The following is a 23317-nucleotide window of genomic DNA, read 5'->3' as shown; positions in this document are numbered from 1 at the left end:
TGTGTTTAGCACTTCAAGGCCACTGTATGGATGGGATGGAGAAAGAGAAGCCGGGACAAAAGGAGGAGGAGTAGGGGAGATGGGAGGAGAGGGATGCATGGAGAAGGATTGGGGTCGCCGTGCAAACAGATGCTGGGCTCTGGAATCAGGCGAAAGCGTTTATTTATAAGCGGCTGCGTTCTGGAAACAGCACAGCTAAGCGCAGTCTGAGCTCACACAATTAAACAATGAAACACTGAACACTCTGTCAGGACACTGGACGAGAAACAACTAAAGTGAGAAGCGGAAGGAAGGAAGGAGGGAGGGAGGAAGGAGTGACAATGGGAACGAAAGCCATTAAGTAAAAACGATTGGCTGTACTATTCTCTACCATTCTGTAGTGCATGTGCACAGGTGAATTCAAAATGTGAATGAATACAAAGCGCATTGTGAACATTATTTCCTATTCTGTGTGTGGGAATGTATCCTAGGTCTTCAGGGCCAACATGCCATATGCCAACATTTACAATGTGGACCCAACATATTGCATATCTTTCAGTTTTAACCCCTTAAGAAGATTGTCCTCTACGTTTAATTAAAAATGATGTGAATTTATTAGGATTTATTTATGCATACAATCAATTATCAACCCTGGAGATTACAAAAGTGCTGTATTTAATGGTTTATAAGTGATTGTTTAAAATAAAACTCCTCATGAAGAACATGTATCAAAAAAGGAGTACTATTTAGTGTATAACCATGACTATATAAATACAAAATGTGACAGACATGCATATTCTACGGAATAGAGCAGCTCAATCTACACAGCGTTTTTGCGCATCCTAGTGACATTCAAATGTTTTCTTTAACTCATTTCCATAGCTCATGGTTCCAAAATGGAATCAAGTCAAAACACAAACAAAACACAACAGAAATGCTTCTGACCACAAGGGGGGAGTTGATCTGCGGAAATTGGCAATTGCTTGCATAGGTTTTACAGTGTGTTCCAAATGGGATATATCATCCTCCAAAGTGTACTTCGGAGTGAAAACAATTATGGTCAACATATTGAAGTGTCACAAGTTTTTTTTTTTGCGCATCCTAGTGATATTCAAATGTTTTTTTATAACTTATTTCCGTAGCACATCAAACAAAGCCTCTGGTGCCCAGTAGTGCAGTCTGGGTAGGCAGTTCACTTGGTGTTGATACACGGCCATATTATACAAATAAAGTTCCACTCTTGGCATAACACTGTCCAGACAGAGCACTAACATAGACTAAACACCATATAGAGACATTCGGTTGACATAATTCTAAAGTCGCCTGTCCAAACAAATCTTTCTCCAGTCATGAAACGATTATAAACAAATCTCGTAAGTGTCAATTTCTGGAAGCCTAAAAGACAGTTTAAAAGAAAGAAATCCTAGTGGCGAGGTTTCTTTAAAATACAGTTGGGTCGAAACGATTGGCAAATGCAAAGCATGTCAGTCTTTTAAGTGAGGCTGCTTACATTCAGCTGTAATGTTTAATTCATTGGCTGATTTAAGCAGTTTTTCGCTAATCTCGCGCTGCTCGGAGCCTGTGAGGTCTGTGTAGGAGGGATGCGGATCCACAGACTGTAGCAAGAGATATTGAATCTCAGAGTCTGGCTAATGATCAGCAAAACTAAAAGGACCTCGGTCCAATTAACCAATCAATCACCATTACGGCTTATCACTGGTGCCATCGAGCCATTTTATATGGAGAGACGGAGACTCAGCGTACCTCGTGGATGAACTCTCCTATGTCTCCGGGATGTGGAGCGGCTGAGCGGATGGGGTAGTTGGGCTCCGAGTGCATCGGTCGCTCGTCCAGCCGGCGGATCCCGACAGGCTTGATCATGTCTGGCTCCAGAGTATCAGGCTGCTGCAGCTGGCTCAGATCATAGTCCTGAAGAGACACAGATAGCAGGAAGAGACAGACACAAACTAGGTTAGGCGGCTGCATTTTTTGGAAACAACAACTGTTTTAACCTTAGTCATTTAAACTCACTTTGTTTGATAAAAGGTTCAGTGATTAAAAGATTTGATGTACTAAAAAAGCTTATATTTATCACATTTTTGTATATTTATCATATTTATGTATATTTATCATATTTATGTAAAAATTAAGATATTCTGAGCTGTACTTAAAATCAAGAAAATATATACATAATACAAGTTTGTAATATTTAAAAAAAATGCTGGCAAATGAGTAAAATCAAGCATTTTGAAGGACAAAATAAAAATTAAGCAAACATCTGCTGTAGTATTCAGACTGTTGTTCTATTAAATTTACCAATTTGATTTATTATTATAGAATTAATAATATTATTATGCTAAAAATGTATATTGTGTATATGTTATGTATAATTATTATTATTATTATGTATAATGTATAATGTATATAAAAACAATGTTTAAATAAAAAATAAATAAAAACAAATAAATGCTGTATAACACTTCCCAGCAGGCGCACAACATCTTAAGACGTTAATATTAGGTAAGATTTAGGTCACGACGTCATGTGACCACAATTCGGTGTCTAGCCAGCATCTAAGGACAACGTTATTTTGACGTCCAATAACATTGCCAAACTACATCGATATTTAGTTGATTTAAGGTTGTGTTGGTTTGATAGATGCCATAGTGTTATTGTCCACACAATGTCTAGGTTTAACATAATTAGACATTAATATTTGGTTGATTTTAGGTTGGACGTTGGACGTTTACGTCAACCTGATTTTAATTTCCAAACAAAATTGGGGTACAAAATCAATATGACGTTCTGTGCCTGCAGGGTTGTTTTCATGCTTTATGCTTGTGATGTTTAAACAATAAAGGATATTCATGTGGCTAAATATGATAAAACATTCTTCTGGGAAATTTGAAAACAACCAACATTCCAAAACCATTTCATAGACAAGCATGTCTTTATAATCAACATTTTTGGGGAATCCTGAGTAGACTCAAATGTATGATTTACATGTGTCCAACTGTATTGGCAGATAAACAGCCATTTCAATATCCACTTTAACAATTTCAAAATACAACTGGAGCCAAACATGACTCTCAGTAGGCAGTTCACTTAGTTTTTCAACACTGTCAAATTCATTCATTCATTTTCCTACAGCTTAGTCTCTGATTTATCAGAGGTCGTCACAGCATATGTTTTACGCACATGTCAACACTGTTAAATTATATAAATCAAAAATAAGTCATTAGTTAAATAATTTGTTTACTGTAGGCTAGTGTGTAGTCATCTATAGCTTTTAATTAAACAGTCAATGGTACACTTTGATTTTCCATTTGTGAAGCCCACTTCATTGTGAAATAATCAAGACTGGCGCAACTAAACTTTTGTAAGGACACACACACTAATCTGAAACTGACTGCACTGATTGGTGGGTCCACATGGTGGTAACACTCACAGCTGGGCCACTGCTTTCAAGAATTAGTTGAAGAGGGGAAAACAAAAGCTAAACAAATGTAGAAAAACTCAAACTAATGCAGAATTTACTTGCATTTTTCAAAGCAAGTTTAAAAAATGACATGACTGTAAATGCACATGTCCATGGAGTATTACTCTGAAAAGCTACAATAATTGGCCATGCGCAAGATGCAGATGAAAAAAACAAAGCAAAACAAAAACCGAGTACCCGAGGCTTAAGTACATTACTAATGGGTTTTCTTAGATTTAATGCTTTAATTAAACACCTTAAAATGCCAAATGGCTCCAGTGGGAGTTAGGTGTAGAAGATAGAAGAAAATATCATTAACTCATGAAAAAAACACAGAAAATATCCAAAATGATAAAACGGAAAACGTGAGAGCATTTGTGTGTGTGTGTGTGAGTCACAAAAACAAAGTTTGGCTCGAATGCAAATCTGCACGTCTCGCACATACAGCAGGCAAAGCAGGAACTGTTTCATCAATTTAAAATTAGTCGCTAACACGTTATGACTTATAATTCGGCGTTACATACAAAATGAGTCATTGGGATTTCAAACCACACCACCACTAACTCATTTTTAAATTTAATGTTTGGCTAAAATGAAACTTTTTAACAGGTTTTTGTTAAACGGGCTAGATTGCATTAAGTTATTCAGCAGCAGCAGCAGCAATATAAAAAAAGCACATGTACCTGGTCTTCTTCTCCGCCGCCCTCCTCGTCGTATTTAAGTATGTTGTCTCGCACATCGTCCTCTGGATCGATCAGCAGCTGCTTGGCCTGTCTCTCTTTATCCCGTCTCTTCATCCACATCACAAACATCAACACCAGCACTGCAGAGAGGCACAAAGTGAGAGAAAGATCAATATAAAAGCAGCGAAATGACTTGAGATCAGACGGTTAAAGGTGCAGCGTGCAATTTTTAGCACCACCAACTGAAACTTCTAAGTTAAATGACCTTATGTAAAAAACTGGATGCATATTATTCTGCTTTTCTGACATTATTTACTTCAAGATATTTGATTTGCTGTGTAAATAAGTTAATTACAGAAGTAACGTGATTTAAAACTGCAGAGACGTTCCAGGAGCTGATGTTTCCAAGTCACAAATTTGATTTAAATGGAAAAAACAGGTTTAAACAACATGTGTTCAAGAACTAAAGTGTCATTTCTACAGAATTTTGGGTGAAGTAGAAATGGAGGGTAAAGCCGCTTGGAAAAATACTGTGGATGTTTATTTGATATTCTAAGACAAAACATAAAAAAATGGCGTTGCTTAATTTTGCGAGCAAAATTATTTTTCGTTTTAATGACAGGTTACAGCTATACTCGGGCTGCAGGAAAATCTTACATCGCGTTGCTTTGTTTTTCATCAATATACAATGCGATATAAAAACAATTTCACCAGATGGTTTGAATAAATTTAGATTGATTGGGGTGATTTTGTATAATTGTGAATCATGTATAAAATTATTAAACAAATGGTAAGCAAAAATAATTACAATAGGGCAAAGAAAAACGTCAAATAAACAGCACTTTACGGTTTTTGGAAGGTCAAACAGTATTCAGCAACAGAAATTGAATAATGAAATGTAAAACAACACTGTATAATCTTCATTGTATGAATAATTCAGTTAAATTACTCTTTATTAAAGTTACAAATGTACATTTTTTGTGGCAGAGTGCTTTAAATTCTCTTGAAATGCCTCTCTTGAAAATGTTCTCTTGAAATGACTAAAATACATGCAAATGATAAAGATTCACGCTGTTCTGCTTTTTTTTTTGCAAACCTACAGACAAAAAAAAAAGGTATAGCATGGTCACAAATTATCAAAAGTGTTCCTACGACTTACTAATAACTTACTAGCACATCTCACTAATTTATCTCTTCATTTTAAGTAAATTGTGTGCACAATGTAATAGTTTGTTCCCTCATTTCACATAATCAAGGCTATGTTGCAATAATTTGCTCATGTGTTGCAATTAAATCAAATTAGTTCATCGTGGCTAAACAAACAAACAAATTAATTCATAGCGCACGGGTCACAATTTAACTATATGTAAACAAGTACGAGTGAACAAAATAGTGGTTACAATTTACTATAATGAGCGGTTTATTTTACTTTATTTTGATTCACAGGAATTACATATCTTTATTTTGCCTAAATGAATTATTCATTCAAATATTTGAGACAAATTACTTAATTTTTTTAAACAAGTAGTTTTATAGATTGCTTTCCATCTCAGCTTGTGTTTATGTATTTGAACAGAATAAAACATGTATCCACCTCAATTAGGTTCTATTCTTATAATTAAGCTTATTTACTCCTTGCTAGTTCCATCTACCATTTCAAATCATAAAATATGTGTGCGAAAACTACACTCACCGGCCACTTTATTAGATACACTTTACTAGTACCAGGTTGGACTACCTTTTGCCTTCAGAACTGCCTTAATTCTTCATGGTATAGATTCAACAAGATACTGGACATATTCCTCAGAGATTTTGGTCTATATTGACATGATAGCATCACCCCTGTAAACTCTAAAAATGGCTGTGCGTAAAAATCCTAGTAGATCAGCAGTTTCTGAAATACTCAGACCAGTCCGTCTGGCACCAACAACCATGCCACGTTCAAAGTTACTTAAATCCCCTTTCTTCCCTATGCCGATGCTTGGTTTGAACTACAGCAGATCGTCTTGACCATGTTTACACACTTAAATGCATCGAGTGGGTACCATGTCATTTTTAGAAATGAGAAATTTGCGTCAACGAGCAGTTGGACAGGTGTACCTAATAAAGTGGCCGGTAAGTGTATATTTGCACTCAGCCAAAAAATAAAAGAAAGGCGTCACTTGATTTTGATTCAACTGATAACATTGATGCAAGTGAACAGAGCTGCTCCTATCATTTCTACAACAGTGTCAACTATAAAGTCTTCATTGTGACCATATCACCACCAATAGCAGATCACATGTGCTCAGCAGAAATGTGACCGACTGATAAGAACTAAACTCCACTGCCCGGAAGAAAAAATCTTACCCAGCAGAATGATGATGCAGATAAGTATGGCGATGATGGCTCCGGTGCCCAGCCCAGCTGCCATGATGCGCTCCATGTCCACACAGTCACCGTGATGATCGCACTGGCATACTTTAATGCGCAGGTAAGTGGTGTTGGACATGGGCAGGTTACCCGAGTCTGTGATGCTGATGGGTAGCTCGTAAATGCCACTTTCCAGGTAACTAATCTTCAGACTCAGCTGAGCATGATCGCCTACAAAACAAACACATAACTTTTTTATTTTTTGGGAACAATTGAGAGATCAGGACAATTTTTTGAGATAGTAGTGCAACTTACCACTGATTCGGGTCAGTGTCCAGTTTCTTCGGATGTCTGAGGGCCGATTGGGCAGTTCAAAAGCGTAGGGTCCAGCGTTGGGATTGAGATCTCCGTCTACTGCTGTGATATTAATGGCATTGGGTTCGGGACGCTCACACACTTCTGCTTCTTGTGGGAAGACGCGAGGTGCGTTATCATTTATGTCCAACAAGTAAATCTGCAGTGTTCCAGTCCCACTTGCACGGGGCACACCTGGGGATAGACAGAAGGAAACAGAAAATGTCAATAAACTTCTATTTATGAATCAAACATTTATTTTAAACTGTTTTCAATGTGAAATTTTCTAAATGTAACCTATGTGAGTTTAAAAGTGAGTCTAATATGCTCTTTTCATGTTGTTACCTTTTATGAAGTGTAATTTAGCTACTTTTCTGCGATACATATTGAGCATAATCTTAACAGATGAAATGAATAGCTCTATTTGGAAAGAATGATCATTTTGATGATAATAGGATGACTTTGTAGAGGAGCGCATTTGCATAAAATGCAATCAACCAAATTACAAGCAATGATAAATACAGTAAAGCTTTATGGATTTTCTGGGAGTCTAACAGTGTTCAGGCACCTAAAAAAATAAATGTTAAAAAATTAACAATTATAATTTATTATAAACAATAAAATTATTATAAACAATAAAATTTTATTTAACTGTGAACTTTTTTTTTTATTTAAATGTATTTTTTGATGTTAACAAAAAATTACTATTCTATTTCTAAAGTTTTTATTTTTTATTTTTATAGAAAGACCTTTTCTAAACAGTTTGAAACAAGTTGTCGGTAATTTCAGCTTTACCTCCTGTTAAATATATATACAGTTGAAGTCAGAATTATTAGCCCCCTTTTGATTTTTATTTTCTTTTTTAAATATTTCCCAAATGATGTTTAACAGAGCAATGACATTTTTACAGTATGTCTGATAATATTTTTTCTTCTGAAGAAAGTCTTATTTGTTTTATTTCGGCTAGAATAAAAGTAGTTATTAATTTTTTTAAAAACATTTTTGGGACAAAATTATTAGCCCCTTTAAGCTAATTCTTTTTTGGATAGTCTACAGAACAAACCATCATCATACAATAATTTGACTAATTACCCTAACCTGCCTAGTGCACCTTATTACCCTAGTTAAGCTTTTAAATGTCACTTTAAGCTGTATAGAAGTGTCTTGAAAAATTTCAAGTAAAATATTATTTACTGTCATCATGACAAAGACAAAATACATCTGTTATTAGAAATAAGTTTTTAAAACTATTATGCTTAGAAATGTGCTGAAACAATCTTCCCTCCATTAAACAGAAATTGGGGAAAAAAATAAACAGGGTCGCTAATAATACAGGGGGCTAATAATTCTGACTTCAACTGTATGTTTGTAACAAATTTGCACAATTTCAAGCTATGGTTATTAGTAATGTAAACTGAAGTTGTAGTTGAGGCCTAGTTGAGTTTCATTTGCATTGTCAATGCGTTGAGAGAGTTTTAATTTTATTATAATTTTTATTGCCATTGGATCAAGTTTACCACATCTTATAAATATCAGTTTTCTATAATTATAAAAATATTCTAACAATCAAAAGTCATTAACAGCAATAAATAATAAGGTAAAATACATAATAATAATAATAATAATAATGATAATATATAAGATAAAAATTTAAAATCTTTTTAAAGGTTTCCTTTTGATATAAATTGTGCAATTTTAGAAGGAATCACATTTAAAAATATTTCATTTAAAGTCTCTAGAGATAAAAATTGTTGTCTGATAACATTAAAAATAGGGCATTCCACAATAATATGTTTAACAGTTTGGTTTCTGTTGCAATATAGACATTTTGGGGGTTCTTCTCCTTTGAGTAAATGTTCATGCGTGAGTCTCGTGTGTCAATGTGGCATCTTCTATAAACAATTCAATGCATTGAGAACACAATGTTACAGTTAAGATTTGTAGAATCTGCATTGACCATTACTGGAACAGAGTGATCTGATTGGCTGTTTAGCTATGAATCAGTGTTCACATGCAGCAAAATGGTCCACAGAGGACCAGGTGCAGCTGACATGAGGCAACAAGACAGGTAGCTTTAGTCACCGCTGGTTTTTTGACATCTGCTCGCTGTTTTTGAAAGTGCTAGGGAAATCAAATATGGTTATGGGTGAAATAAACATTCTGAAATGAGCTGTAAAACTATCACAACAGATTGGAGCCATCTGACCAATCAGAGCAGCGTACATTCACAAAAAGCAGAGTTTTTTTAGACACCAGATCCTTGAACAAACTGTTTCAGACACTTTAAGGAAAGACACAATGCTGGAAAGTTTATTATGAAATAAGTCGAGTTCGTTTTTGACCTTGGATTGATGTAACCCTATTATGGGAGTCCTGCAAAATTACAAGCTTTTAAAATAATAAGAATAATCAGGGATGCAACAAAATGTTGTGGATGTGTGTGTGTGTGTGTGTGTGTGTGCAATATGCATCTCAACTGAGCACATTTTGTGGGCGTGACATCCGAGCTGGAGACTAATAGTTTAAAACTGAAAATACAGACAAACGACAGTAGTTAACGACTTTAAGTTCCTCTCATCTGAGTTTCTGGGCATGATAATTCATTTATAAACCCTAATGCACGCTCTATAGGATCCAATCAACCTGCCCACGTCCATGAAATAACTGAGCCCTTCTAACCACCACAGACTGGACCATCACCGCTTGGAAAAGAGCTTTAGTTTCTTTCTCAACAAGAGTAACAAGACCTTTCGATTTCACTGATCTTTAAACAAAGAACAAGAGACGGGCAGAGCTCAGCGGCAGGCTGAAAGAGTGCCGACTTTCTGTTCTACCCAGTTGGCATTCCCAACACATTCATTAATCCGTTCCAGCCCCGAAAACAACTAAATCAAGTACGACTAAGTATCCTTAATTTATTGAATCAGGTGTGCGAATCAGCATTGAACTCGATGCGAATAGGCTTCTTTGTGAGAAAGGGAGCCGATCAGCAGCTTGTCGCACACAAAGATTCGACTGAATTGAGATGGACATTCATTGAGTATGTTTACATGGACACCAATAATCTGACTTTAATATGATCAAGACAATTCTCTGTTTAACAGTCTACCATGTAAACAGCGATTTTTATTGATTTAATCTGATTAAGATCAAAATCAAACTTAGGAGAATGATTTACTGATTTACTGTTGCATTATTGAAGTACAGTACAGACATCTAAACACCTTAATCAAACTAGTACCATGATGTAGGACTTTTTGCTGTGTTTTGCGACAGGATAGTCCATACACACACACGCACATGGCTATTTGACACTATTCTTTGCACTTATCGAATCAGTGAAGACCACAGACCAGTCATTGCTACATACACCGCGAAATGCTGAGTTTTTTTTTTTCTCCAATTCAGCATGCATATGCAATTCCATTAAAACAACACTCTTCCAGCAGTTCATACTCACATCCAATATCTCTTTGTTACAGGGGCAAGCATGAAATCATCCCGAATGAAAGTGCGAATGAAGTGCCAAACTGCAGTTAAAGTCGACAATTTGAAAATGAAACACCAGAAATTTCATGAAACTCCTGAGGAAATGTGCTATAGCTTGTAAAACGGGAACATGAAAGGAACATTCAAACAGCAACTCATGTAAACGCCTTAATCATATTATTGTCTTAATTAGATTAGGGCAGATTATTTGATTACTGATGTCCATGTAAAAGTTGTCATTGTGAAAGCCAAGATAGCATTGTGTATTTGCACACTGTCTGTGTTGTTTTAGTACTCCATTTCCAAATGATTTGTTTGGCATACAACCCATGACGGTTCAACTATTTGAACTGTCATCAATGACCTCACGCAGGTGGTGTTGTTTTGCTGACTTTTGCTAATTAAACAGTTTGAGATCAAATTAGTGCTGCATTTTCACTGTTTATATTGGTGTCTGAGGATTGTTTTACTATATTTTCTGTATTATTTTAACTGTACTGTGGGTTAAAATATCCACATAATATGAACACCATTGGGTAAGCTAAAATTCATCGTAGTGTATGTGTGTGAATGAGTGTGTATGGGTGTTTCCCAGTGTTGGGTTGTGGCTGGAAAGGCATCTGCTGCATAAAACATGCTGGATAAGTTGGCGGTTCATTACGCTGTGGCAAACTCAAATTAATAAAGGGACTAAGCCGAAAAAATGAACGAATATATATATATATATATATATATATATATATATATATATATATATATATATATATATATATATATATATATATACATATATATATATATATATACATATATATATATATATATATATATATATATATATATATATATATATATATATATATATATATATATATATATATTTATATATATTCTTTTTTAAATATTTCCCAAATGATGTTTAACAGAGCAAGTAAATTTTCACAGTATGTCTGATATTATTTTTTTCTTCTGGAGAAAGTCTTATTTGTTTTATTTTGGCTACAGTAAAAACAGATTTAAAATTTTCAAAAAATCATTTTAAAGGGGCTTTCACAATGACAACTTTTACATGGACATCAGTAATCAAGACAAAATTATTAGCCCCTTTAAGCTATGTATTTTTTTCTATAGTCTACAGAACAAACCATCATTATACAATTATTTGCCTAATTACCCTAACTTGCCTAGTTATCCTAATTAACCTAGTTAAGCCTTTAAATGTTACTTTAAGCTGTATAGAAGTGTCTTGAAAAATATCTAGTAAAATGTTATTAACTGTCATCATGGCAAAAATAAAATAAATCAGTTATTGGAAATGAGCTACTAAAACTATTATGTTTAGAAATGTGCTGAAAAAAAAACTTCTAGTTAAAAAGAAATTGGGGAAAAAATAAACAGGGGGGCAAATAATTCTGACCACAACTGTATGTATGTATATATATATATATATATATATATATATATATATATATATATATATATATATATGCTGAAACTATGTTTTTAAAAAAACAGTGAATTGTTGCATTATGCTGGTAATGTTGGTATGTGTGAGTATATTTGGCTAACAATGCTTTTGGGAAAAAGAGCCTGGGTTGGTTCTGAATGACTTGTTGTAGAGGATGCAGTAGACAAAATACTTTTCCGCAACTGTACAGTTTTATTGTGTAATGAAACTATAAAAATGCAGGAAGTGTGATTTACTGCGCCACGCAGCTGGATGCAGCACTCTTCTCCATCATTTCACAAATTGCAGCTGCAGTGATCACTAGAAAATGCACAACTGAGTTCATTTCGAAACAAAGCAATAAAGCGTACACCTTCTTTTCCGCGCAATTATAATTGTCCATGCAAACAACGTAGAGCTTGTGCAAATACTGCTGATCTATAATAAACCCAATTTGCATAGAAAGGAGGTGTGTTTGTGCTAAAAACAATGCCTTCATTTACATTCTGTGCATTGCTATTTCAGTGCATTTAGCGTGTGCTGAAACTGGATTACAGGTGGGTTTTGTGCTGAAATACCGTATACGAAAATGGCACAACTGCTTTGTGAGTGTTTCTGGAGACAAGCTTTCAAATTTACAGCGTGTGTGTGTGTGTGTGAGAGAGGGGGGTTGTTTCACAGCTCTGATGCAGCGAGAATGTTAAACACGGCAGCAGAATAGCGGCCTAGCAGACTTCTGTAGACTCTTTCACACAGCGGGTAGTGTATGTGCATATGTGTGTGTTAGAAAGAAGAGCTGCTTCAAAGAGCCACCCAGGGAAAGTGAACACGCAGACGTTGGGAATGAGTTTGCATTTGTCATTGGTGTGATCATTAAGCATGGATGTGTGGGCATGGGTATATTTCTGAGTCTGTTCGGTTGCAGTTCCACCCTAGAGCTAAAATCAATGGAATCACTCAATCACTCAATCTTAACTGCTTATGCATACACACACACACACACACACAGACACACACAACATTGCTCTTACCATTGTCTGAAGCCATGAATGTGGCGTTGTAAAGGTTATTTTTCACGTAAGGAGATTCTCGGTCCAAAACAGCAATGGTGGAAATTCGTCCGTTGTTTGGGTCGATCTCCAACCAGTTGGCGGGGTCGTATAATTTAGAGTAACTTTAAAACACAAACACACAAGAAGATGTGGTTAACGTTTTCATTTCGTTTACTTTTTCACAATGGTTATATGTGGAGTAGCCTACTTTTAAATTAATCTACTACTTCTGCTGTGTTTAGACTGTATAGAATATTTGTCAAAATGAAACGAAGTGCGTTAAGAATTTACATTTAACATTTATATTTAACATATATTATATAAATATAAAGGTGCAAACAAATAAAAAAAAACATTATTAAGTGCTATACAAATGCACTTTATCAATAATAATCTTTCTGTCTATAATTATAACAGGAAATCCTTTGTTAAATAAAACCTTAAATAAAAGCCTAACAACACTATTTCATATTAGTTTTATTTTTGTAAACTGTAAATAGTTTATAAAAATGCATTACACTTCCAAAAATGCTTTCCATTGCTAGAAACCATGTGTATATATGCAGATGTGTGTGCTTTAATACCTAATAGTCTGCTGCATATATCTGTCTGGATCATGAGCTGTAAAAGTCGTTAGCATCGACCACTGCGGAAGACCCTCCTCCAGTTTGATCTGTTTGGGGTTGGGGTCAAAGTTGGGGCTTTCGTTCACATCGATGACGCGGATGGACACGGTAGCTGTAGACTGGCGTGTGCGATGGATTCCACTCGCTAGTGGCACTTCATTGTCAGCGACAACAGTCAGCATGAATGATCGATTCATCTCGAAATCAACTGGCTGTACACAAGAACACACAAGCAGAGACACAATCAAGTTAACTCCGCTTCACAATCTGTTAGGGGAAAGAATCGAAACGATACAATAAATGAATTGTGTTGCAATTAAATACACAGGAGAGAAATGTTTGAATAATAATTAATGAATAACTCATTCTCAATTAAGAGACATATAAACCATTAACTCGGCTGAACAGCAGGTGGAAGCTGTTTCCATGGAGACCGTCTTTTGCTCTGCATTTGAACCCATGTCTATGGGACTCTAGCAAATAACAGCGCTACCCAATTACAGCATTTATACAACAATTAGTTCCGGTCTACAAATCTGATTGGCCAAGCAGAGTTCTGCAACGTCACAGACAAGAGTATTGATGCGTCCCAATTGCTATCTATTATTACTATAGCTAAGCTCTAAAGACACACACTTTTTTGTGTAGGAAAATTCCATACTTTTGAATGTGTAACAAAAGAGCAGGCAAGCTTTGAGAAATGCAACATCATCATTAGAAGACCATTCTGTTGTTTTCTACCATACTGGAGATGAAGTGGCTTGTTATATTGTCATTTGTGTGACTGTCATGCAGAGAAAGCTCCTCATGTGTTTACATGATGCGTTTATAAGTAAATGACCAAATGTGCAAATAATAGTTCATGATGTTGTTGCAGATTAAATATAATACAGATAATTAATCATTCATACCCCTTTTACCCAAGCTTCTACATTTAGCAATAGTTCTAGTTGTTAACACGTTACCTGTGTTTACAATTATAAATAAATTTGGGTCCAAAGCACAATGCATTGGTTGTATATTGGCAAAAGTATGCAAGAGACTACACTTCGGAGTTACACTAGAAATAGTAGTCCATCTGGCTAATATTAGAACACTCTTTAAAACACTCCACTTCACTTTTATCCACTCTAAACCCCATTCCAAATTCCCATGACTTTTCCCTGATTTTCAGTTATTAAAAATCTGAATTTCCATGATTTATCCACCTTATCTTTCACATACTTATGGTAACCTAAATGTGTCAAGATCCCCGACCTTAATCCTTTCCATTCACTTTAAGAAAAACAAAACAATGTATCCTGCTTGATGTTGAAGAAATCATATTATTTTAGTATATTTGATTGCTGGTTGACAAGCGGAAAAGAATTAAAAAACACAAAAAACAAAGACTAAATATAACAATACATGATTAAAAAACCCTGCACAGAATAATTACACTTTGATAAAATCATCAAAACTAAAATCCATGATACTCCATGATTTGGACAAAAAAATAAAATAAAACTCCCTGACTTTCAATGTGTGGAATAGACCTTTTAAGATTCCATGGTATTGCCAAAATCCCATGGCCCGTGGGAACCCTGTGTGTGGGAATGTCTTTTTCAGTTATTCTTTAGAAGAGATACTATGTGAATTGGGATGCAGCATATGTGAGAGAAGTGAAATAGCGACATAGAAGTATAACCATACAACTGGAGTGAAATATTGATTTCAGAGAAGAAACTGCTCTATTTCAGACCATCTGTCAGAATGTTCATTTCTTACAAACTCTTTTTTTTAATTCTTTTTATGAAAGGATATGCGAATAGTGAGAGAATATGTGATTGATGTGGACTACAATTTATTGTCTAACCGCTTGTTAAGTGTGACGTCACACGAAGCAGCTTCCAGGTCCACACACCATATCAAGTTGTATATGGAGGCTCCTTAAATCTTAATAATAAACATTCTATTTGATCTATTACTTTAGAAAATCACGATCACATACATTTCCATGCCTAATATCAGATGGCCAGAAAATTATAATTTTTTTTTATATAAATTGTTCAATTTTGTTTTATAAATTGCTAATAAGTCCAAAGACTTTATATAAAATTCACATTAATGTGTGATATGACTATAAAAATAGTCATAAACGACTCAAATGAGCAATCGCATAGACCTTAAAACAGTATTTCATATGTCACGACTAAGCAAGTGGATATAGTCAATAATCATTTCTCACTAAGTCTGATGTGTTATCATGAGTACTACCTTAACAACGGTGACAAGGCCTTCATTGGTGACAGGGTCAGTAGGAATGGAGAAGCGTCCGGTCGGGTCCCCGGATATGATCCGGTACACAGCATTCCAGGCTGGAGTCCCCGGTTCATCTTTGTCGGTCACGGTGAGATTGGTCACTATCACATTCACACGGTTCTCTGGGACCTCACCATGGAACTAGAGACAGACAGAGGGAAAGATCGATTTTCAGCAAAGATGGCTTTGGTGAGACGCGTGTTCAAGTGCCTGTATGTGTCACTCACAGTCTCTCGGGTGAACTCGGGAGCGTTGTCATTGACATCCAGCAGGCGTATGACAGCAGTGGCGGTGTTGGACAGACCATACGTGGGGTTTCCTTCCATATCGGTGGCCTGGATGATCAGGGTGTACTGAGGCACCTTCTGCTCGGGGAAAAAAAATCATCATATTCCAGATCAAATTTTATTTGTTGTTTTTATTTCTTATACTTGTTGCTTTTATTCTTGTTTATGTAAAGCACTTTGAATTACCATTGAGATTGAAATGTGCAGTATTAATAAACGTGCCTTGTCTTGCTTCAAAGGTTTATGGCAAGTTACATTTTCTGTGTGTTTTTTTTAAGTTTAAAAATATTTTATGTTCATCAAAGAGAGTATTTATTTAGTTGAAGGCAAAATTATAAGCATCCTGTGAAATTTTTATTTTAATTCAACAGAGATATTTTTTTATTTTTTCTATAAAACACAGAACGGTTTAAATAACAAAGTTTTAAAAACTATTTTCTTTATGTCATGATGACAGCACATAATATTTTACTAGTTATTTTCTAAGATACTAGTATTTAAATTTAAGTGCAATTTAAAGGCTTAACAAATCTTTAATTGTTATGTACATGCTTTTATTACAGCTTTTTATTTTACAGCTAAACCAGAAAAAAATGCAGCTTTCTCCAGAAAAAGAAAGAAATATAATATAAAATACTGTGAAAATTCAATCACTTAATCATTTAAATCACTTAGGAAATATCCAAAAAAGACAATTATATGTTTTTACATGTTTTTGCCTTTAACTCTATGTTGGAAACTATGTATGTAAATACAGTTGAATTCTGAATTATTAGCCCCCCTGAATAATTAGACCCCCTGTTTATTCTTTTCCCAACTTCTGTTAAATAGAGATAATTTTTTCAACACATTTTAAAACATAATAGTTTTAATAACTCATTTCTAATAACTGATTTATTTTATCTTTGCCATGATGACAGCAAATAATATTTTACTTGATATTTTTCAAGACACTTCTATACAGCTTAAAGTGACATTTAAAGGCTTCACTAGATTAATTAGGTTAACTAGGCAGGTTAGGGTAATTAGGCAAGTTGTTGTATGGGTTGTTCTGTAGACAGTCGAAAAAAAAATGTCCTTAAAATAGTGTTTAAAAAATTAATAACTGCTTTTATTCTAGCTGAAATAAAACAAATAAGACTTTCTCCAGAAGAAAAACTATTAGAAAAACTATTAAAACTAAAAGGGGGCTAATAATTCTGATTCAACTGTATAATTAAAATAAAAACAGACAATACAAATCCAAAAATAACACTAATGAAAATCTCTGGTCTACAATATAGTTGCATACTGTTAACATTACCTCACGGTCCAGGCCTGCAGCTACTGTGATGATTTTGCCGGTTTTGTTGTTGATAGTGAACATGTTGGATGAGGGGCTCTCTGGGGTCTGAGAGAGGATTTTGTATCTCAGCATCCCGTTGGCTGTATTTGGGTCATCCTTATCCTGGGAGGTCACTGTCATTACGAATGTTCCTAGAGCCAAGCAATAAATGTCACTTTTTCCCTTCACTGGTGAAGATGTGTTACAAGCCTCTGTGGAAAACATGAATCTGTAAGTGTGTACCTGGTTTGGCACCCTCATCCACGGTCCCATTCCAGATCTGATGTGTGAACTCTGGCCGGTTGTCATTCATATCGATGACATTGATGATGATGTCAATGGGATTCTCCATCTGGTTTCCATTGATGTCCACTGCATGAGCACGCAGCTGTGAATGCAAACACACTTGTATAGTTAGTTTTATGTAAAAACTCTTTATAAACTCAAACCTGGATGAACAATACTCTGCGTACATTGTGCATATGACACAACAGACAAAGCAATTTGGTGTTTAACAGACATGTACAGTATAGACTGCTTGGCTTAAACAAGGATAAATTTGAGTCTGTCAGTGAAAATCTAATAGACATCTAAAAATAGCCCGGATATAGACTGGTCATCAAATATACATATATTAGACCACAAGTGTGGTCAATCATTCCTGCATATTTAATTAGATTTTCACTGACAGCCCAAAGTTTGCCTGGTTTTAGCCTAGCTGTCTTTGTTTAGATGTTTATTAGACATCCATTAAATGCATTTAAAATGTTGTCATTGGAACATTACCATCTGTACAATGTATGGTCAGTTTGCATGTGCGGTTTTAATATTTTATGCACTTAGTTTGACACCTAAAAGCTCTTTTCCACTATCGTGCTGAACCGTTCTTTTGTTGAAGCATTCCATTTAGTGCCAAACTGGGCCAGGCAGCATGAATGTGGTTTCCTTTTTCACTGTGGTGCTGCAACAGAGCTCTGTAGAACATTACACGTAATGCAATGTAAACGGCTACCTTTCTTCATTTAAATTAAAATTAAAAAGCCAAAACTATTTTTTCATGTTCACCTGTAAAAGCGAAAACAACAGTGTGACTAAACACTGTTATGCCACTCTCTCGTATATGGGTCCTAACATAAATATACAATAGAAGTCACAGTACCCATATTCATTTACAGGTCATATTTTGCGCAGCTCTGAGCACATTTTATTTGGAAGGAAAATTACCAAATTGTAACATGATGATTGAAAATGATTGGAGGGAAAAAAAAAAATCTTTCGAATCTCTGCACATAACAGAAAAACAAACAACGATAATGCAACGTTAATAGTGTATCTGTATAAGTGGCATAGCAGAAATATATTTTTGGACAGGCCTTGTCGAAAGTAAGCAGGCACTTTCACTAACATAAATATAGTACTTAAATTACCTTATTTTTAACAATCATATAAATCACACATAGCGGTTTTATATCAGAAGTTAATAGTGATATAAAATATACTGCAATTTGATGTTAAAATATAACCATTTAAACGATGACTTAGGGCTGGGAGATTAATCGAAAAGTAATCGAAATCAACTTTCAGAACCTATAATCAATCTAATTTTTCCAGGTCAATTTTTTCAATTACTTGTGGAGTCACATGACCCTGCTCTGTTTATACTTCTTCATCGAGTCACTTTGGTATCGAGGTCACTTAGGTTTGGTCCAGTGCAACCTTAGTGTTGCTCCATACCACTCGACGTGGCTACCAACAAATGTAACTACACATCGCGATGACGCGTAGTGTTGAAGAGCGTGGGAGGTGCTGAGAGCCACAGGAGGGCTGCAATCCTTTTGGAGCAAGTGTTTACAAGTGTGGAGTACCGTAGACGAGCTCCAGATTGAAACTTTTATATTAAAATATTAATTTACATTAAAATAATATTTGTTTACAGAAGATACAAGAAATGCACTGTTTAAATACAGCTTATTTTATACTTTTAATATGAAAAACATTGAAAATAATTAATTTTGTTTCTAAAAGTGCGTAATTTATTTTCCTTTTTTATAAGAAAAAAGTGACTTTTGGATTTGGGCAATGTGTGGTTTAAATTCAGTTTGGTAAATGATGTTTAATAAATAATCATAGATAGTAGATACTGTGTTTCCTTCAATTATTTTAAAATTAAGTAATGCACCCTTCATTTAAGTATCTCTCACTCGTGAGATGTGATTTACTATACAAAACTTGTCTGTGAACTATGAGGGCAAAAAATTAAATAAATAAATAAATGTTCATTAATTGTAATCAAGTTAAAATGTCCAACTAATCGAGATTTGATTTTAGGCCAAATCAGCCAGCTCTATGATGACTGTTTTTTGCTTTAAGTATGTAAACATTAAATAATGAAGGCAATGGTAACAAGTTTAATAAAAACGAATATGAAAAACACATAGCATATCAGGATAAAAAGCATATAAAAGCAGACACTCATGTTAATTACACTTGCATTTGTGGATTAAAAGAACGTTTAAATATGTCTTATAAAACAGGACATATTTGTCACTCATAACTTTAAAAAGAAAATGGAGCAAGGCAAATTTTTCTAGTGTATTGTCAAATGTTAACAAATGCAGCAACTGACAACATGAAGGCATTAAAAAGGGAAATATACTCTGGACTTCATGAGTTTTGCAAAACTTGACGCTCACATTAACTGTCAACATCCAAGCAATATCTGATGCAATATTCTGAGGTCACTTCTACTAAAATTCACAGTAATCCATTCACACATTTTCCACATCCAAATGAGCGAAAGGGAAAAGGCGGTGGCAGCGAGGTTATTAACCACTGTGCTCTATTATAGGGGTTATTTGGTTATGCTACTGCTACAGCTGACTTGTTTGCAGTTTTGCGTGGTCTTAGGTCTGCTGCATATATGCATGAGCGAACCGAAGGAAGGCTGATGCTCCACCTTTGGCACCATTAGGAAGCAAACCATCCCATATTCATGAAATCTCTGCATAATTGAATGTGGATTAGGTGGACGCTGAGGGAGGTTAACAGCCTCTCGGGTCCACTGGTGAAGTGAAAGGGTATTGAAACCAGGCAGGAAAAGTTTGCAACTTCTTCCAGTAGAGATTGAGGATTGTTTTACTTACGAAAAGCCAGATTTGGGGAATGTCCCCCAGCGAGAACAATGAGTGTGTGCATGCGTGTGTGTGTGAGTCAGGCTAAGCTCCTCCGAGTTTAATTTTGCCTGCTCTCCTCTTCATGGTACAGTGGATTAGAGGGATGTCAAAGGTCACATTCTCAGACTGGCTACCATGGTAACACTGACACACGTAATTTATTGGGAGTTTTAGAGGGTTTCTTTTTGTCCTGGATGCAATGCATGGAGCTAAAGAGCATAGGTCTGATTTATAAACATTGTGGATGCACAAAGCAGACATTTAAGTGAATATGCTATTGAAAGCACACAAAAGTGCAAAAATGCAATAACTCATTTGAATAACTACATTGGCTAAAATGTTAAACGCACAAATCAAACTCATGAACAAGTTACAAAGTAACTTTTTTTATATATATTAAAATGTCAATTTTTAATACTGGGTTGCAGCTGGAAGGGCATCCACTGTGTAAAACATATGCTGAGTAAGTTGGCGGTTCATTCCGCTGTGGCGACCCTAATGAATAAAGGGACTAAGCCGAAGGAAAGTGAATGAATGAATTAAAATGAGAACTGAATATAACAAGCTAAATATGGGCTTTACGGTAATATACAGTGATGCTCAAATTAAGCTTTCTGAACGAGTGAACCGTCCGACATAATTGTATTGAAAAAAAGGTTTGTTATGCGAAGCTTTCCCAAGCAGAGCTCGATGAGAACCTCTACTGGTTAAATTATGGGAAAACACTGTAATAGTAATAGTAATAGTAATAGTAATTTAAACAAATTACTCAATTACATGTTACATTACAGCACCAATGACTACAGAAAAAATCCAAGGTATTTAAAAGTATTTACATTTATCATATTCCAACGGTCCTATACCGACCCCCTCGTTTCCGAGCGGGGATCGAACCTGGGATTCCTGCATGGGAGGCTATGGGAGTGTGGGTTTTTGCACTGCACTCACCAGCTGAACTCCGTTACACACTATACTACAATAGACAGCGGCCTTCTTTGAAAATAGTTGCAAATATTATGTTAATAAAGTTTAATAAAGCTTTTTACAATAAAATACTATTGTATTTCAGTTGAATTACTGGTACATGGGACCGGTGCAGTGCTTTGAAAGGTAGAAATGTATGTAATCGACGCCTAATCTCTCGCTATACACTTTACTAACCCACGAGTGTGTTTAAACCTTTGAATCAAAAATTAATGCAGTCACGTGAGTATAAGCGAAAATGAAGCTTTGGACATCACTAATCACATGATTGTGGCAAAATGAATCAAGCTCCGGTATACTGCTTCACTGCGAGATGCATCATTTTTTGATACATGCTACGAATCCTCTGTTCAAATCATCACTTCACTAGTAATATATCATGATGCTTTAAAGAGAATAAAATAAAAGCAAACATACAAATGATATTTAATGATTTTACTGTCAATTTTACAGTTTTACTGTCAATTTGGCAACTTCAGTGGCCAAATAACGAAGTTAAGCACTTAACCACATTCATAATAAAAAGCACTAGTCTTATATGTTCATCGTCAGCAAGCGGCTATATAACAAATTAAACATTATTTATATTTTTCAATGTTCTAAAAGTTAAATCTTGTAATAAATAGGTCTGTCACAATAATCAATAACTTATCGTGTAATACACGGACATGACCTCAATCATTTTTGGTGATGCAAAACAAATAGCCCATCGTGTTTACATAAAAATGAATGTCATCCAAATGTCACCTCTGTCATCTCATCTAAGCTCAGGGAACTCCTTTACAAACAATTCTTACTAAGAGGAGAAGAAAAGGTGCATTTTCACATTTTCCTGAAGACTACTGATGGTTTTACACGTACATTTACCTTCTATATCACTGGTGTCCAAGATTACATTAGGACATGTATTTTTATTTTTACATTTCATTACAGAATCAAAATCTACCTTAAAGATGAAAAGTTTTTGCCCCTCAAAGGGTTTTGTTCAAATAAAAATCCACAATATGTATGGAAATCCATCATTATTCAGCAGATACATATATATATATATATATATATATATATATATATATATATATATATATATATATATATATATATATGATTATACAGCCATATCGCACTGCTACAAGTGTGATATTGCGTTTATACAACAGTTTGACGGCATAATTGTGTATATAAAATCAAAATCAAACATGGAGAGTGTCAAAAACCCTTTTGTATGAGGAACTACTTTCTTCCGGATTCAAATCATGAGCTGACAGTTAAACAGTTGAGCAAGCATCTTTTAAACTTTAGATCTTTAGTGTCTGCTTTTTGCTGGCTGTATGAGGGCGAAGTAATACACAAAGGGTAAAGAGGCTGTAGGAGTTCCGATATTGCAGAATATCGCACGGCTATCAGCCAATCAGATTTGAGAACCGGACAGAACTGTTGTATAAAATTTTATTTAAAATTTATTTAAAAAGAGCACACTTATTCTGAACTTTACTTATAATATAATATTTTATAAGTCAAGTCAGTGTTTCCTCAAGGATTTTTCCAGCTTTTACACAGATTTTTTAACAACCTATGGTGTTATTTGAATGACAAATGTTGTGAGCACAGTATGACGAGTCGAAATCGCATTAATAGAACATGAGGATGCAAATCTCTTTGCTTGCGTGCCGATTTGATCTGTTCGTGCACAAAACTTCTTGCACGCTCTGAAATATACAATGCTCAAGTGCAGATTGTCTTGTGCGCTCTCAATAACCCTGCTGAAGTGCAATTTAGTGCGTTTATGTA

General features: G+C 35.0%; 1 protein-coding gene across 1 annotated transcript in view; it reads right to left on the bottom strand.

Moving 5' to 3' along the window:
* The window catches only part of cdh2 (cadherin 2, type 1, N-cadherin (neuronal)), an 80272-nt gene that overhangs the window by 3628 nt on the left and 53327 nt on the right, over positions 1 to 23317 (bottom strand). The window contains 10 exon segments of the mRNA NM_131081.2: positions 1744 to 1908; positions 4141 to 4280; positions 6490 to 6723; positions 6808 to 7041; positions 12814 to 12956; positions 13419 to 13672; positions 15717 to 15902; positions 15989 to 16126; positions 17352 to 17524; positions 17616 to 17760. Of these exon segments, the coding sequence (NP_571156.2) occupies positions 1744 to 1908; positions 4141 to 4280; positions 6490 to 6723; positions 6808 to 7041; positions 12814 to 12956; positions 13419 to 13672; positions 15717 to 15902; positions 15989 to 16126; positions 17352 to 17524; positions 17616 to 17760 (1812 nt within the window).

Source organism: Danio rerio, chromosome 20 (assembly GCF_049306965.1).
Source record: "Danio rerio strain Tuebingen ecotype United States chromosome 20, GRCz12tu, whole genome shotgun sequence".
Classification (NCBI taxonomy): Eukaryota; Metazoa; Chordata; class Actinopteri; order Cypriniformes; family Danionidae; genus Danio; species Danio rerio.
The sequence above is the reverse complement of the archived record's forward strand: the minus strand, read 5'-3'. Positions and strand labels throughout refer to the sequence as shown.